At 28.5% G+C, this 18962-nt stretch overlaps 1 protein-coding gene across 1 annotated transcript in view; it reads left to right on the plus strand.

The window, feature by feature from the left end:
* Nucleotides 1-11413, plus strand: part of LOC105623433 (allatostatin-A receptor-like) — a 33476-nt gene extending 22063 nt beyond the window's left edge. Inside the window, exons 2-3 of the mRNA XM_012204821.1 lie at nucleotides 9552-10203; nucleotides 10999-11413. Of these exons, the coding sequence (XP_012060211.1) occupies nucleotides 9552-10203; nucleotides 10999-11413 (1067 nt within the window). The remainder of the gene's footprint in view (nucleotides 1-9551; nucleotides 10204-10998) is intronic.
* Nucleotides 11414-18962: the final 7549 nt, after the last annotated feature.

Genomic DNA, 18962 nt, shown 5'->3' on the forward strand with positions numbered 1-18962 from the left:
ACTTACGTTCGTACGGTTACGGTTAGTTACCCGTACCTTCGGTCGAATAACGTACGTTTCGTTGGTTGGTAAGTAGCGATGAAATAATACAAGTAGCACTTCCTCCTCTCTCTCTCTCTCTCTCTCTCTCTCTCTCTCTTGAGATTTATTTAGATATCCGTAGTTTTCTCTGTGAAATGTGTGGAATTAGCTGCAAAATTCATATAGTGCTTTACACGTATACATATATGTTGTAGGATACTAGACTAATTGCACAAATACCCATTCCTGTAACAATTCAGAGAGTTATTGACATACAGAATTCGAAGGTATGCTCAAATATTGTTTGGATAAATTTATAGAACGCGAATTTGGTTATAATATAACGAAATCATGATAAAACTTGTTTAAACTTTCCCTTTTTCGATTAGTTAATATCTACATACGTAGGACATTACAATGTTTAATATTATATATAAATGTTGATTTTATAGTCAGTTAAATATCTCAGAATAATGAATCATCTTTTATCAAGAAATTGATTTTCCTTTAATTAATGAAAATGATCGCTTTTAAATTACGACTGAAAAATTAAAGATATTTTAGCAATAAATTTTGAAGTGCAAATAATAAAAATTTGTTTCTTTTTAAATATAAGAGAAACTTGTTTTTTTTCTCATAAACAACTTAATTTTCCCAAATTTTATTTTCGGTAATAGATAGTTAAGAATCTTAGCTTCACTAAGGCAAAATATGAATCAAATCAATCGATTGTAAGAAGATCAATTAAAAGTCAAAATATTTAATAATATATAGGACAAATCAAAAGAGTTTAAAATATTAATTTTAAAAAAATATAGGTAATATATCGTATATTCGACACTTTTAATGAAGTTCTTTTAATGTTTACATAATTTTTATTACTTCATTATATCCGCTATAAAGTATCTGTTTCATTTGTATGTATCTCGCGAATTACAATGCAAAGTTCCTGTGTGGTGATGAAAAAGTCAGTACAAAACAATTAAGATTGTACAATGATATAGAGACACAAAGCTTTTATGCAATTTAGTACAATTATGCATGTCTTATTTAATTTTTTTTATGTAAATGCAATTTAAAAACGTAAATTTGAGGTTGGATGAATTTTTGCATAATTTATTACAACGCATCGCGAATAATTTCACGTCGTTAGTACAGGAGTATTGTCTTTCCACTGATATTATCCTATTGATAAATTGCGACAATATATTTGTTTGTCTCCTACTGACATTTTATGTAATAAGCAGAATAGAAATTGTGGAATTAACGCTTGTTAGTATTTTATAAATTTCATAAGTTGCAAAATTAATGTTGGGATAATCTTTTATTTACACACAACAAGTACTAGACGTATAAGTTTATATTTATCCAAGAAGTTTCTATAGAATAAAATAGAATAATAGGTATCTTATTTAAGTGATTAACAAGCAAGATAAGAAAAAAGAATTAGCTTTTATTTTTGCTCATGTCTTTTCTTATACTGTATCAAATTATTACATTTTTCACTAAAGAACAGATAAAAACTCCGTTTTTTATATGTTATGTTTTTTTTCAAAAACATGATAAACCGCGAGCTCGATATATTCGCCTTAACAGTTGCGTGTTCTCGCAGAGATACGTGAATAAATAAATTTCTTGCGACGCTTCTAAAAGAACGTGAGAAAGAAGACCGTGTTATCGAACGGAAGGATGTTCAAAGCTTTTTCGCGGATCTAAATTGCGTACATACAAGCTGACGCGACGTGACGGAAAGAACCATTGGAAAGTAAAAGTCTCGGCATAAAATACGATAAGAAAATGCTTCTTGGGAAGTTTTCCGAGCGTTGAAATATCGTCTGTGTGATAACAATAATGATCTCCTTAGTTTTACCACACAATTTCTTTAAGATCTTTCAAATCGAATCTTCTCTTCGAAAAACGAAATATATGAAATGAAATGAAATTGTAATATATTTTAAATCTTTTCGTATATTTTTAAAACAGAAGTTCCTGAAAATAGAATACATACATGTGTTTGCACAATAAAATCGAGTATATAATCATTATATCACATTATATTACATTTCGTGAAATAGCAGTTTTGTTTTTCGACGTTGGAGAATTTTATGACATATATTTTCTTATCATATTTTACGTCGAGATTTAATTAACTTATTATTATATCTTTGTATTAGTATATCTTTATTTTATAATATACTCAAACAGTTAATTTCTCCCATTATATAAACGTTTAGGTCTTTAAAGAATTTAATTGATGGACTAAAATAAAAATTATAATTAATAATTATTTAATTAATTATTTAATTTGTATTAATAATATAGCTCAAATTTAATTGTATAAAAAATGTGAACATAGTAATGATTTAAATCATCGATGTTAAAGAATGAAAAATAAATATCTGTTTATTAATCATAATACATAAAAATGTAATGTAACATAAATTTTTGGGGATTAATATAAAAAAGAATTTGATTTAACATATTTTAACATATCATCAGTGAAAAATCACATTGGATTAATAAATTTCCTTGCATCTTTTGACAGTTAAATCGAATTATGATCAAATATCTCTAAAATATAATGTTAATTATCTTCTATGATCCTCTTTTTTACTCGTTATTTCCTCGGCTTAATTAAGACTTTGTCCTATCAACGAATAAATTGAAGTAAACTTTGTTGGACGAGTAAATGGATATATCTATAGCTCACGTAAACCTTGTTGCGAACAAGACCTTCATTTGCGACTGAAACTTAAAAGATCGATTTAAACATGCATGACGTCGAATTGTCTCGCAACAAAATTCCAACTAATTCGAATCGAATGTTTAATACTGCTTTGGATTAATACACAAACACGAAGGCAAAATACGTGTAAGTCAAATATACATCATGCATGTCATAGAGTTCTAAATATTTAGAGAACATTCTATATTTCGAAATTGTCCTTTCGTTTACAAAACTGAATACTAAAAACTGTATGTAACTGCAATCCGTTTATCGCTGAATATTTTAAAATGATTAATTAGGACAAAGAAATCTACATATATATCGTTCATAATCTCATTAAATATTTCGATACAAAATAAAGAAGTTTACAAAAATGCATTTTAAAGAGGAAAGATAAAGCTTTAATTTCTTAATAATATCGAATTTCGTTTTTCTATGATATTTATGATATTTTATTCCTAAATTACATAAAATTGAAAATTGATATTTTTTTAAATATTTTTGCTTTGAAATGCTGTAACTTGATTAAACATCGTCGAACAAAAATTAACAAAAATAAGAAAGTATTTTAATGTAAACTTTCTAAGCTTTAACATAATTTTTTCTAATTAATGCGATAATTTTTTACAATACTATCAAATTTCTTGTATAAGAATTCACTTTTACAAAATATTTTTTAATTTTAAAATTCAAGAGTTTACAGAGAAAAAAAAAAGAGAGGAAAATTTTTTATATAATGTTCTCGATTTAATTTTTTTTAATTTTTAAGGATTTTTATATAACTGAACCTTTTGTGAGAAAATTGAAGGTGTTTCCGAACTTGTAATATATATATTTCTCATGAATTTGAATGAATAAAAATGCTATTCATTCATCATATTATATTCAGTGATCCAAGAAACGTAAAATGTCTAGCTTATGTTGCACTTTTCATATAGCCCAAAGGCCTATTTTACTCATTGTCCTTTCAAATTGAAATAGTTTTGAATTTAATACGACTTCACATTGAATTACCTTTTATCCTGATTTAAACAGCATATGTGCAGAATACAACGATATGGTTAATTATTCAAAAGTTAGATCGTTAATCTTTTGAATTTTTGCCCCACGAATGCAACTATCTCGCTTTTATTTTATATTAAAATTAGAACGTCAAAACCGACTTGATAATGTTGCGATTATTATCCTCTACCTCTATGTAATAGATGCTAAAAGTGGTACGGCACGTAATCGAGCGAGGGCAAAGTTTGTTGCAAAATTTTAACAAAAAAGGAATACATTATACGATAATAAAAGATGAATCTAAAGCGTATGGCGTAATATAACGCATTTCCTAACTGCAAAAATGCAATAAAATATTCATTGGTAAGCCGATTGCCGATTAATTCATTGATAAAATTCCTTGTATTGAACAAAAAAATCATGAGCATTCTTCGTTTATCCAGGCAGTCTTTTGTTAGCAAAAATCTATGCATAAATAATGCATGCTATTATATGGGGTGTTCCTGAACAAATTTAATGAGAGATTTTTATTTAATTTGTTATACAAAAATACAATTGAAGATCTCAGCATATATTTTAAAAATTATTTTGAATAAATAATCGGAAATAAATCATATTGTAAGAACACTTCATCATTCTTCTTTCTTTTTTCTTGATTCTTGAAAGTATCAGAAAGTTCAAAGACTTTGACGATAGTTAACTGAATAAAACAGATCGAAAGAAAAACTCTGGAATTTTTTTGTCATATAATGTCAATAAATTACAATGTTGAAAGTTGCGAGCCGAAAAACATGCGACATTAATTCGCTAGAGTAACAGTCATGTTGCGTAATAATAATGAGGAAAATATCTGTATAATGGAACTGTGAGTGATTCCATGAAAATTAATATTTATACAATTTTCGAAATTACATATTCGTTGCAGTAATCTCTGTTTTTTAATCATATATATGATGGAATTTATATAATTTTAAAATATAAACTATATTAAATATTGGTATACAAATAAAATGATTTATAAAGTATTTTCTTAATAAAATATTGAAACATAAATTTTTTAATTGTAAGCGATGAAAAATAAAAAACTTTTTATAAGTTTTTATTGATTAACGAAATATGAAATCGAACGAAATCTTATTCTATTATTTTAATTTTATATTTGTATCAATAAAATTTAAATTTTATACTTAATATTATAATATTTAACATTAAAAAATTAAAATCGTACAAAATCAAATGCGTTAAAAAATTTATTTGCGAACTTGATAGCATAGTTTCAAATCATCTAATCCACTGTATTTCAAGCTATTTTTTTTATCTCGCGAGAAGAATTGTTTTATCTCATGATTGCCATATTGTCCAATTCACCAGCAAAATCAAATGACATCTCAGCTCACGTAATGATTGGAATTTCACGCACGGATTTACTTGAATAACTCCTTTCAGATTTCGCATAATATCAGCCGTGAATTGACGTCTCTCCCCTCTAGTATGATACTTGGAGGTCGATTAATTTCCCTTGCGACGTCAACTTACGTCCTTATTTCTGATCGTCCGTCACTTGATCTTGTCCGACGTGAGAATATAACCGACAAATACATACGGGAGCACGTGATGTTGTAAAATGTTGGTTATTGAGTTTGTAATCTCGCTATTAATGTGTCTGTATACGGTATTTCCGATCCCTCACGAATCCGTCTTTTACCTCATCAGGAAATTTATTTACATTGGAAATCGATTCGAAATTCTTTCCTTAACTTTTTTAACATACGATAATTTTCCGGTCTTTATTTACTACACATGATACGTCGTTCTTGACTAGATTAATTTTCCTTATCCTTACAAGTATAAATTATTAAGTGATTCTTATACATCTTGATTCATATACTTCTTACACATATGTATACTATGTTTATCTTCAAAAAGTACACAATTGGAAAATTTATTAAATTATGTTTAACACAAAATGAATATATTAGAAAATAACACAAATATTATATAAAAAAACATAAAAATTTAACATTGACACAATTTGTAAACAATTTTTTTTTTCAATAAAATTAACGTTTCTAATATGTCAAATTAACACATTTTGTTCATTTATTTTTAAATTTTTATTTTAAAATGTATTATTTCTGTGTTATTTATTAAATTATTCATAAATTGTGTTATTATAATATTAAAAAATATTGTATATCAATTACAATAAAAAATATTCAAACAATTTTGTTAAATTAACACTCAGATATGTTAAAAATTTGGCATAACAATTTTTATAAAAACCAGTTTCAATTCAATACAAATACAAAATGTTTTTCATCATGTATTTAAAAAAAAGATCATTATTTAGTTAGGCACTTCTAATATTTTAAAGAAAAAAAATGTGCATAACACGAATAATTTGAACCTTGTTATATTTCTAGAGCTTATTTTTCAGTTTGTACGACAGTATATTGAAATAATTTTTCAATTAAGGACCTTCTCTTGTCTTTTAAGTGCAAATTTATAGGGGTATAATCGCATTTTTATATTCGATGGGCGTTGCGCTAAGCCACGTACTGAAAGATTAATTTTCACACGCGCCACTCCAGTCCCTTCGCAAACAAAGCGGTCTTTTTGAAAAACAAATTTCTCGCTTCTCTTTCCTTCGTGTAATTAATTTTGCCAACCTATGCTATTGATCCGTAGATTTTCGGAGACGTGACGACGCACTGATATGTCTCTGGACACGCCAGATGAGAGACAACACGCGTCCCATCCACAAAACCGACTTCTTTCAAAGCGCTTTGAAAGCACTTGCTTTAGCGAAGAAACTAAAAAATTATAGATGTCTTAACATATTTTTTAAAGAAAAATTAACCTTTACCAAAGTCAAGGAACAAATTATCGCATATTTCCACTAAAAATACTTATAAGTCCCGAGAAAATCAAAGAATGCATTTGAAAGACGGGGAATTAAGGACACTTCAAGAAGAATGCTCAATGAATCGCGACTAAGAATTTTCATAATTACTTCCTAATCTGGATCAATGCGTCTTCGCTCGTAATAATAATAAGAAGAATTTAACAAAAGAAAAAATGTTTTTCAATAAAAGCCATTGAGCTTAGGTCTTACGTCAGAATAAAACTGCAGTTCTTGTATGATGAAAGTAAAATTGACAGAGCGATGAATGCCAGTATGCCGAGTCTGCCTTTAAGATCTTCGCAAAATTAAATTCGTTTATCGTTTGGAGGGAGAATGCTCGACAATAATTTTTCAGCGCGGTCATTCATACGAGCGTCATTCAGAAAATCTCGCGAGCAAATGTGCGATCATAAAGATAATCCGTCATTCTCGGTATGATTACTGTTTTATCGACGTACTGAACAATTTGCTCTTTTTAAACGATAAATCTTTAAAACGAATTTTCTGCTAGTGTAAGTTATATTGTATTAATTTGATTGCCATACTACGGATTTGAACGGTACGTAAAATTAGCAAGGATCTCGTCATTCATTTACACCTGACAATTATTATGTATTTATTCGAATTAGAATGATTTTACTAAACATTTAAGATATTAAAGAAACAACATAAATTATATTAAAATATTTAAAAACAATAAAATATAATGAACTAGATTATTAAACGCAATTCTGAAATTTGACAGTCAAAGTGTGTCACAGTGTTAAATATTAGTTATAATCAATCTTTTTAAGAAATATTATTATCTTACAGTCTGCATATACATTATACAATTGCACATCTGACTGTAATAAACAAAAAAAATACATATTAAAGAGTATACAAAAATTCATAAATTGTTTTATTATATTTGCATGCAAAAAAATATTTTGTTGCTTCAGCTAGAATTATAACTGTTTTTTGTGATAAAAAATTATGTATCATAATTATAATACGCATAGAATTTATAGCGCAAATCTAAATTTTATCTAAATTCTCTTTCATCTATATGATTAGATGCAATACATATTCAATATCGCAGTACTTGCTAGAAATTTATCTATTTTAACTATTTTTCGTACTTAGATAATTTTCGCTCTAACTGCAAGATCACTTTTTTGAGTGTGAATATCTGTTTAAAATTTGAGCATAATTTCTTATTGGTTTAAAAGTTATTTAATTTTTTCGTTTACCTTGATTCTCATATGTAAAATGGCGTAATTATTTGCAAACATGAAGAAGTAGCATTACGAATTAAATTAAATTTTTATATGTATAATACTAATAAAGCTTTAATAAATATTCGTGCAGAAATTTATTTGAATCCACTCGTTTAAAAGTTGTTTATCAAAAACTGCAGCAAAATATAATAATTACACTGCATAAACTGTTAAAAGCCAAATAACTTGTTTTGTTTTTACAAATGATTTCAGTGCGTATTTACGACAAAAATTTTTTTACTGATGTTGACTGATATTGGCCTTTTTGGCTGATTTTGGCCAGTATTTTTAACTGATAATATACAACCGAACATCATTACGCTATTTTTTACATTACATTATACTGTTAGTCATGCATACAATTTTTTTTGTCTTGCCAAGCAACATTTTGCTCATATTTTTAACTGTAACAATTGTATGCAATAATAATAGATATGTTAATGAAAGAATATATATATGCTGATAAAATGGATGTTCTTATTTCTTATACAATAGTACTACCATTGACAGACTGTAAAAGTGTTAATTAAGTTAACTTTTTAAATGGTTGAACAAAATTGTTGTTTTTTTGTGAGGTAATTGATACGTAAATCCAAACAATCACGCCAAATGACGATTAATCCAACATGGATTTAAAATTAAACTATTCCAATACAAAAATCTCGTTATCGATAAATCGCCAGCGTAGGACACAAATTTTGCGAACGTGGATTTACGATTCGGAAAAGAAGACTTGCATTCGATTAATCTATCGCCGCAAATCACTCGACGATAGTCAACATCTTAAATTTCCCAATCATTCGTCGAATCGTTGCAGATTTATTGTCTTATGTTGTTTCATCCTACGAATAGAATTTCACAAGAAAATCTTTAGAGCGAAAAATAAAATGGATCAAAGTGATTATGAAAGGAGGAAAAAAAGACAGCTAGCGGAATATAGAAATTCTTTTTGTTGCGACCGGTATATAATTTTCAACTTTAATGGGTCGGCGAAACTTTTCACTCGAATCGTCCTTCGCCTCTCTATAATAAACTATGAGACCGCGATCTCTTAGTTTCCTCAAACTCGAGTTGGCAGATCACTATACTCCTCGATGATATAACGACTTAAGAAGCGGAGTTTCAAATATCCATCATTTACGCGGAAAATATATTGACGTGCGAATTATTGCTGGTAAAAAGACCTCTGCAAATAAAAAATATATGGTAAACCTTTAATTTACTAATGCAATTGCAATAAATTTTATTATCAATGTTATGCTTTTACACCCTCTTCTTTAAAAAAATAACAGGACGCGCATGGAACGTTCGTGTTAGGCATATCAAAATAGTGACAACCTTCCATTTCAACTCTATTTCGTTTTCTGCATTTCATACAGCTCTCAGTATACAGCGCTTTTTTAATCGGAGCAACATCGAATACGCTTGTTTTTGCAACGATTTTGAGTACGAAAATAAAGAATAAATGGCATTCCATAAAAAAAGCGAGGATGAGACGCGATGGCCATTTTTTCTTTTTAAATCCAAACGATATACGAAATATGAATCACATAATATCTACTATTTTTGTATTTATTTTCTAGTAATATAAATTCAAATGTCAAATTTTAATAATTTTGACGTTTCTATGTTCTAGGCAATCTGATGGTGATTTTCGTGGTGACATTCTCCCGTCGGTTGCGCAGCATCACGAACTTCTTTCTGGCGAATCTGGCGGTGGCGGACTTTTGCGTGGGCATATTCTGCGTCTACCAAACGCTCACCAATTACTTGATGAACAGCTGGCAGCTGGGTGACTTCCTCTGCAAGGTGTATATGTTCGTGCACGCGCTCTCGTACACCGCCAGCATACTGATCCTCGTAGTAGTATGCACTGAGCGTTACCTAGCCATCGTCCACCCTATCAAGTGTCGGTCCATGTTGACCAGGAGACGCCTTAGAATGGTGATAGGTGTAGTATGGATTCTGGCGGCCGTGTACGCCTCGCCCAGATTTTTCTACGTTGAGACCATCAGCAATCGTCTCAACAGCGGCGACGTCGACATTATCTGCATAGCTAATATCAAGAAGCACAATAAGAACGTTCTGGACGTGGTGAATCTCGTCTTGCTCTATCTCCTGCCGCTCTTCCTTATGTGCTGCCTCTATACAAGGATCGCCATAGGCCTCTGGAGGAGCAGCGCGACCCTCGGAGGACCCGGCCTAGTCGCCAGGACGAAAAATGGTCGAATACATCATGTACACACGTCTAGCAGAAACGTACTGAAGGCACGACGTGGCGTTATCAGGTATGTCTATTTCCAGGTCACGTTAGGTAATAGCGTCTTCAATTTCCGTCTCACTGAAATTAATATCCGTTGGAGCAATTGCGTCTGAGGATTCGGCGGTGAGACAGTTAATGATAATTAAATTCATATTAAATTAAATTCATATATAATTTCATTTGCTTATTAATGCTTTTGAATATTAATTAATTGTGTAGACATCAAAAGATTTTCAAGACATGATCATTTATGTCTATATATAGTAACGAAGTGTAAATGTATATTTGCTAATAATTGGCAAATATTATTATATTACGTTTGCTTCGTCATTTTAATGCGTTACAATTTAATTGAATACAATAATTTAACAAATCCTACACTGCCAAAAAATCTGGTAATAATCGTATATTTTATTTAATTTATTGGGACAATATTTAATAAATATTACCAAATACATATAAAAATAATAATCAACTGATAACAAATTGAATTGTTTTATTAGTATGAACAAATATTTATGTTATTTACAAAGTTGAAAAGTGAACAGAAAAAATTTTTAATTATTAAACCAAAATTTTATTTTTATTCAAAAATGCCTATTTTACTGAAGGCAATTTTTTTTCCTAGTGCACGTTTCTTTAATATTATTTTCATTAATATTACGTAGAAAAAGTTTTAAGAAATCTTTCAAAGGGTCATTACCGATTTTGTCACTGTTGACTGTCATCTATTGTCATTCGATTCTAAGGACGATTAGAAGTCTCTAAATTCAAAACAGCGCTCGGGGCCAGCCATCAACGTCTCACCACTGTTTTCCAGAATGTTGATCGCAGTGGTGATGATGTTCGCCGTGTGCAACCTGCCTCAGCAGGCGCGTATCCTCTGGCGACACTGGGGTCCAAACTATGATCACGCGTCGGACTTCAGCACTTTGCTGACCGTGTCGACCTTCCTCATCTCGTATATGAACTCCTGCTTGAATCCACTGCTGTACGCCTTTCTATCGCGCAACTTTCGCAAGGGTATGCGGGAATTACTGCACTGCAGAGGATCGAGGAACAACGGTGGTGCCCTGGCGATGGTGTGTGCCAGCTCTGACCACAACCGCCACGAGAATGGTATTACTCATGTACCACAGAACTCGGTCGTCCGACTAAACTCTGTGCAGGACAGCCTATCCACTACTCGACAGACCATCACTCGGCACAACACTTTATACGGCAAGAGAACTTAATAAACTACGTCGTTCGCGTGGCGGCAGTAGATCGCGAAGTGATTCTTTACAGGGTATTCCAGGACGGGAGCTGGCAGAATCCTTCTCAGGGAGGTGCGCGAGCGCCTGCGGGATCTTTTTAGAGGGTCTATTTTGACTCGTAGTTTATTTAATTTATTTTAACGAAGAGAAATGAACGAAGCATTGCTACGCGCATTGAGAGACTGTTTATTCGGATTTACTGAAGAGTTCATAGATATTATACTGGGAGAAGGAAATGGTTGCAATTATCATAATTTACTTATAGTTTAATAAATCATTTTTGTATCAACTCCTAAAATTTGCAACTCAAAATACTATAGTAAGAAGCTTAATTCTAGAAAAATTAAATGAAACAATTATTGATAAATTTTTATTTTAAACAGTAACTTTTGAGACAATAAGAAGTTTAAACAGCCATTTATAGACTACGGCCACTTGTCTAGGAGTCGCGCGTGCGATAGTTTAATAAATGCACTTTAGTACACTTACAAATCACAAGCTATTGCTATTACCGTCTAAAGCTATTGCTTAAAATAAAAATATTAATTTTTTAATTTTTGTTTAGAACTATTTTGTTATAATATTTTAAGCCATAAATTTTTGAACATCTTGTATATATTTTTTGGTATAACAAAATTAGAATTATACTAGTTTACAAGATTTTTTGCAACATACGAAGACTATTTCTAAGATAATTTTTAACGCTAAGTGAATCTGCTATCGAAATATTTCCATCAATTTTATTCGATTTTTTTTATGTATCTTAAAAGATGTAGCTTAAAAACTTGACCTGATAAAATTTTTTTAATCTTTCAAATTTGAGTATCGTGATTTTTTTTTTTTTATTAAAGATAATAGGTATAGATTTTCTTTCTTTAGATAGATTAATTTTATTTATTTCATGCACGTGTCGCGCTAGAATTATATGTTATATAAATATATAATTTCTTTTTTTTTTAACGTCAAATTCGAACTTAGCACTTGAAATATATTAAATGGAAAACGTTAAAAAAAAGGTTACTTGATCGAAAATTTGTAAATTATTGTTATTATTAACATTGCAACCGTATAATAACTATAAAAATAAAACTATAAACTGCTAATCATAATTATTTTACTAATCATAATCAAATACTTCTCTCAGTGTAAAAGTAAGAACGATTAAGTTTGGAGCATCCTATATAGCTCAGACAAGGTGAACATTTGATAGATTGATGATATTGATGATTAGCCTCTTTTCAGCATTTGAAAGACTCTTACCGTTGCATTGAAGAGCTTATTTTCAAAGTATCTCGAATTTCCAATATCAAAATAATTTGCACAATTTTAATTACAATAAAATAGATTTTTTACAAAATTCAAATCTGATTTACTTAAGAAAATCAGCTCTTTCGAATCGCAAACCGTATGTGAAAAAACGCAGTATTCGCAGCTCAATTTCTTATGCATGTCGCTATAATCATATAATCTTGGATTATGCCGACTATTCGCATTATGCAATCGCAAGAATTGCCTCATTTTGGGAACAACATACTATGTTAGTGATATAGTTTTCATTGTACAGAAAGAGAGGGAGAGAGAGAGAGAGAGAAAGAGAGAGAGAGAGAGAGAGAGAGAGAGACAAGGAGAAAGGCAAGTTTAGTTGCGGTCAAATAGTGTCAGTGGCATGCTAACGTTTTGGGGTGTGTGCAATGCGTGTATGAACGACAAAGCTGAATACAACGAGCTTAATCGGAGCTTATTCAGAGCATGTTACGTACTCCCATTTCCACTCCTATTCTTCGTCCCTAGGCGCATAAATATACAGACTGAAACTATATTATGTGTTCCGTATGTATTCGCTCGGTTTAACGCAAAAGTGCAAAAGAAATTGCGTATTACAAGGCGATCGATATTTATATTTATATAATTATGTCATCTTTCAAATCATCTTTCAAATTTGAGTATCGTGATTTTTTTTTTTTATTAAAGATAATAGGTATAGATTTTCTTTCTTTAGATAGATTGATTTTATTTATTTCATACACGTGTCGCGCTAGAATTATATGATATATAAATATATAATTTCTTTTTTTTTTTACAAAATTATATTTTAACTAGGGTTGGGTAAGTTAATGTTTATTTTTAATTGAATAAAGTTAAAGTTAATGGTTTTACAAAATTAATAAAGTTAAGTTAAAAATTGAAGGAATAAAAAATTAAATTAACTTAACGTAAGCTAAGTCAATATTGAATTAAGTTAAACTTAAGTTCAAAAAAGTTAATTTTGAAAAAAATTATTTTTTAGATCATAATGTCCTAATTTTTCTTAAAATGAGATTAAATAACTACAATATAGATTATTATAAGTAAATTAAATTTTTAATTTTTTTATTCATATGTGATATAAGTATATAACACACATAATGATATAACTATATATAAGTTATATAACTTTAAAAAATAGCCAGCACAGAGAGGATCAACTTTTAATAAATCTTAAATCATAAGAAATTGACCAATTACAATCGAATTCGGGAAGAATATTTGATTGTAATTGGTCAATTTCTTATGACTTAAAGCTTAAAACATCTATTGTAGATGTTTAAGGCTCCAGATTAAGGCTTATGGCATAAGGCATAATCCAATCACAAAAACCAATCAGAGAACTGTATTAGCATCTTAAGAAATTACTTAAGATGGTCTTAAAATATGAACAGATTACGAATATATGCCTTTAATCTTATTATGTTTTATTATTTTTCTAAGAGATATCTTATTATTTAAAAGAGATTAAAGAATTTTTTTAACTTAAAAAAAAAGTTAAAAAGTTAAAAGTAACCTAAGTTAAGTTAAAATGTAATGCATTTAAAATTAACTAAGTTAAATTAAAACTTTTTAACTTTTTAATTTTTTAATTTTTTTTTTAACGTTTTAACTAGTTACTACCCAACCCTGACTTTAACTATTTGTAAATGCTTCTCAATTTTGAAATGAAAAATTGCAATTTTTGCTATTCGTCACAATTACTTTACTAGGAAGAAGCTCGCTCAAATTGTGCGTGTCATTTAATGAATTGGCAACTGTATGTTATTGACAATGAATGAGAAGTTTGTACTTGTTGAAAGTGGGAAAGGAAGTATGAAAAGAAAATATTGAAAAAAACGGTATGTGTGAATGAATATTATATGATATTGGAGAGACTTATTACCAGATTATATATTAATGTCAAGTAATTAACAAATAAAAAGAAAATCATAAAAAGGAAGTGTAATGTAATTTTTTGCACTGCATTTTTATGAAACGTTTATTTTTATGAATTATGTATGATATTAAATATTAAGTACGTTAGAGAAATTTTATATTTTATTTGTAATATATTCGTTACATCAATAAATCAAGTATGCATTAAAATCTGAATGTATTCAAGATATCATTATCATTGGAACTCTCTCTCAAGCTTTATTTTGAAAATCGGAATATGCCCAAAATATTAGGAAACTTATGCTTCCATAAAAAACCTATATTTGTGTGTATATTTATTGATTAAATATTAATACATTTTATTTAATACGTTTAAATATTAATACGTTTAAATATTAATACGGATAATATGTTTTCTAACGAATTCGTATTTTTTAAACGAAAAATAACCAATAGAATAACCAATAGAATAATACAATTTGTTTGCATTGACAGAAAGTTAATTGGTCCGATGCGAAAGCAGAGATACAATCGCAACGGATATATTGGATTCTATTGGGAAGGATAATTTATTTGACCATATTGAAATGATCAGTGGTATTATCATCTTTAGTTTTTGACATTTGTCAATGCTATCTTTATACTACATTTAACGTATGTTGCATAAAATGGAATTAAAATAAATATAAATATTCTTAATTTTTCGTTTGATATAAAGAGTAATGTAAAGTAGCTCATCTAAGAAATTATAGTTATAAATTCTGGTATTAATTTATCTCTCGTGTAGGCAAATTTAAATTTCAAGAATATAATATTTTAATTTTTCATTTATTCAATTTCTAATATACATTGTTATAATTAATTTTTATATATAATACTGTTGAATAAATTTAAACTTTTTTTCTAGACCATGAACGAGACAAAGTAATTCTTACAGATTTTTTTAACACTGAAAATGAATTGGTAAATAAAATTGCTTTAAATTGAGTATTAAAAGTAGTATTATTCAGTACTTTTAATACTCGAAATAAGAAATTAATTATTTCTTTTCAGTATTAAATTTCTGTAAGAAAAGACAGAATCTAAAGCTTACATTAACAGAGTTTAATGTCTAATTGTTAAATAATTATAATTGCATATTTTTTAAAAATTTTTAATGAGTGTCGTGGAATTGTCTATAAAACGTTTGATGATTCTCAGATATCCTATATAAGATTCAATCTTGTTTTATTAGAAAGTCTGTACTACATAGCAAGTCAATTTGTGAAATACTCCGTACTTACGAAGTGCTGAGCCACGGCTTCGCAAGTGGCAAAAGTTCGAAACTTGTATTCTAAAGTAATTACTTTGAAATGACGGTAAGATAAAGTATTTTAAAATACTTTAAAAATATATGCCGCTTTGACGCGACGCTACCCTAATTTGCTTAAGAAGAAAAGTTCTTTTGACTGAGTATATATCTGTCCCGTCATTTGCTCTCAACTGTGCACTCTTAAAAGCAAATTTTAACTCTACATTTCCGATGAGCAAACATCCTCATTGTCTTCTACGTCATTCCTCACAATTGTCACATTCCTTGTGTTACCAACGCGTTCTTTTTATGACACACTGAACAAAAATTCGCAAGAAAATTTTATTGATATATATGTCTTTCCTTTACTTACAATAAACTAAATTTCTCTATAATTCCAGTTAGAATAACAATGATTTAAATATATGTTTCACGTAATTTTCTAGCAAGATAATGGAATGGTTAAAATTACTGAATATTTTTATTATTTTATTATAATTTTAGTCTATTTAAAAATAAATTTTTTCTAAAGTGAGAACTTTTGAGTGAGAACTTTTCACAGAGTGAGAATATTGAAGTCGTACTTTAATTACGACTACGTTTGATATTATGTATCTTTATAACAAAGTTTAAAATTTCTTCGACACTTTTTCCAGAAAAAGGTATTATGTCTGTTATCGAAAATTAGTATATTAATAAAATTAGTATATTGTTAAAATTGTACGAGCGTATATTATTATACATTACATATTCTAACGCTCTACATACAATAAATAAATACAATAAATAAATACGAATGGTTTTATATTATTTACAATCGTTATTTATTTGAATGACTGTTATTTTTTGAAACTAAAATATTAGTTTATTATAAATAGAAAGAGAATATATACGCAGTAGAATTATTAGCCAAAAATTATGTTATACTTGCTTATCCAATAAACTAAATAACAAGAACAAATATAGATAATTATAATTGAAAATTAAATCTACGAGAATAAATCCATGAAGAGAATAAATAATCGTGTTTTCGGTCATAAATCTTAAATATTTCAGTGTAAATTTATATACATCCAATTCTGCAAACTACATGCCAAAATTTTTTTCAGTCTTGAAACGCAATCATAAATAATAAACATAAAAAACAGTCATAGTATTATACGTTTTATAATTATGACGTTTTATTGGGTTATCCGGAAAATTCGTGCCGCAAAAGATTTAAATTTAATAAATGTATACTAAAATTTAAATCTTCTGCGTTTCAATTTTCCTTCACAATCGGCACGAACTTTCCGGACAACCCAATATAATGATTTTGGAAAAGACTATAAATATTTATTATATATAACTACATCCTAATAAAAAAATGTTAGAATTAATAAATTATTATAATTTTGTGAAAAACGACTTATAGATGGAGATATGAAGGATTTTTTCCGTGAAATATTCTATTCTCGAGGAATCTTTTTTCTTTTCCATGGTTAATTGCATTTCATGATGAACTTCAGTTGCGACTCGCGAAGGAATGATTGAAAACCTAAACACATCTAGATCTAGCGAGAGAATGATAAAAAGACTGCAGTGCATATTTTTCATGCTATTTTCGGGAAGAGTCTATCGTTGCTTTGCAGATAACATGGATTTCGCATTAATGTGGAGATGTCAGGACATTTGACAATGACGCGGAAAATTTTCGAATCGGCCTAAAACGGCGCGAGATAATGAAAAAAGTGTTTCAGAGTTTTTTAGCTTATAGTATGTTTAGCAGCCACATAATTAATCTTTATGATAATCATTTTTGAAATGTGAAAAAAGTTATATATCATTAAAAATAATTGAAAATAAAATAATAACTTTAACTGCAATAATGCAATAAGTTGTAATATTCACATGCTATTTCACAAAGATGACCTTCCTCTATTAATTAATACTACTGTTAATTATATAATATTTAGTAGTGTTAGTTATAGTAATAATAATTATACATATAATTATTAATATTTCAGATTTAATAGTCAAAATTTTTAAATGCAAACATACATAAATATATAAATATATAAATATATATATATATATATATATATATATATATACAATACACACGTATATTTTTATTTCACATCTTGTACTATTGAAATATTCTTCATATTTTATTTGTAATGTTGAGATTTACAGAAATTATAAGAGAAATTTATCTCAGCCATAATCTTCAAGACACTTTTGCACTGATTCATTACTTTAAATTGCAAATGGTATTCGATCATTTTGAACACGCATTCTGTCTACTATAAATTTTGCCATTATCGTTGCGGGCTATTAACCGCAACGCGTCATTAATCATACACCCTTCTACCGCTCTTGTCGCGCTATAAACCTTGAAAGTATTTGTAATTTACAAGTTTCTCATGTAACAATTTATTATATCTCGCGAGGAATATAATAGTCAACGTCTCCATCTGAAAACATTGTCATGCTACATAGGTGTAAAATTGATATAAGAAAATATAATAAGTCACATATTTCGAGAGAATCTTTTTTTTTATTTTTCGCTGAAAAAATAATTTTATTGAAATCTAGCGATTATAAATGTTAATTACTTTCTCTGCGAATAAATAAAATATTTTTGGAAGCAACTTTTTACATACAATTTTTCTTTAATATTTATAGTTTATAATATATTTTTACACTACATCAGGCAAATATTCGAAAGAAGAAAGTATGATCTGATTTGTAAATATCTATTTGTAAATATCTGAAAATATTATCTGATCTGATTTGTAACTTGTTTCTGACAGTAGAAGTTTAAATTGAAGGATAATTACTAAGTTCTCTAACAAACTCGATATCGAAAATTCAAAGGGATTACCACTGCGTTTTGAACGCTAATAGTTAATAAAGTTTAATTTTTCAGATCGTTAATATGACACTCTTAATCACCTGAATGTTTAATGGTTAAAAGTTGCGAAAACCGAGAGAGATCTCATTTTCGAAAAAAAGTGTAGTTATATTATCTTATATAGAATGATTAATTAAGTCGTTGAAAACTTTGCAGCC

The sequence above is a fragment of the Atta cephalotes genome (assembly GCF_000143395.1).
Source record: "Atta cephalotes unplaced genomic scaffold scaffold00057, whole genome shotgun sequence".
NCBI lineage: Eukaryota > Metazoa > Arthropoda > Insecta > Hymenoptera > Formicidae > Atta > Atta cephalotes.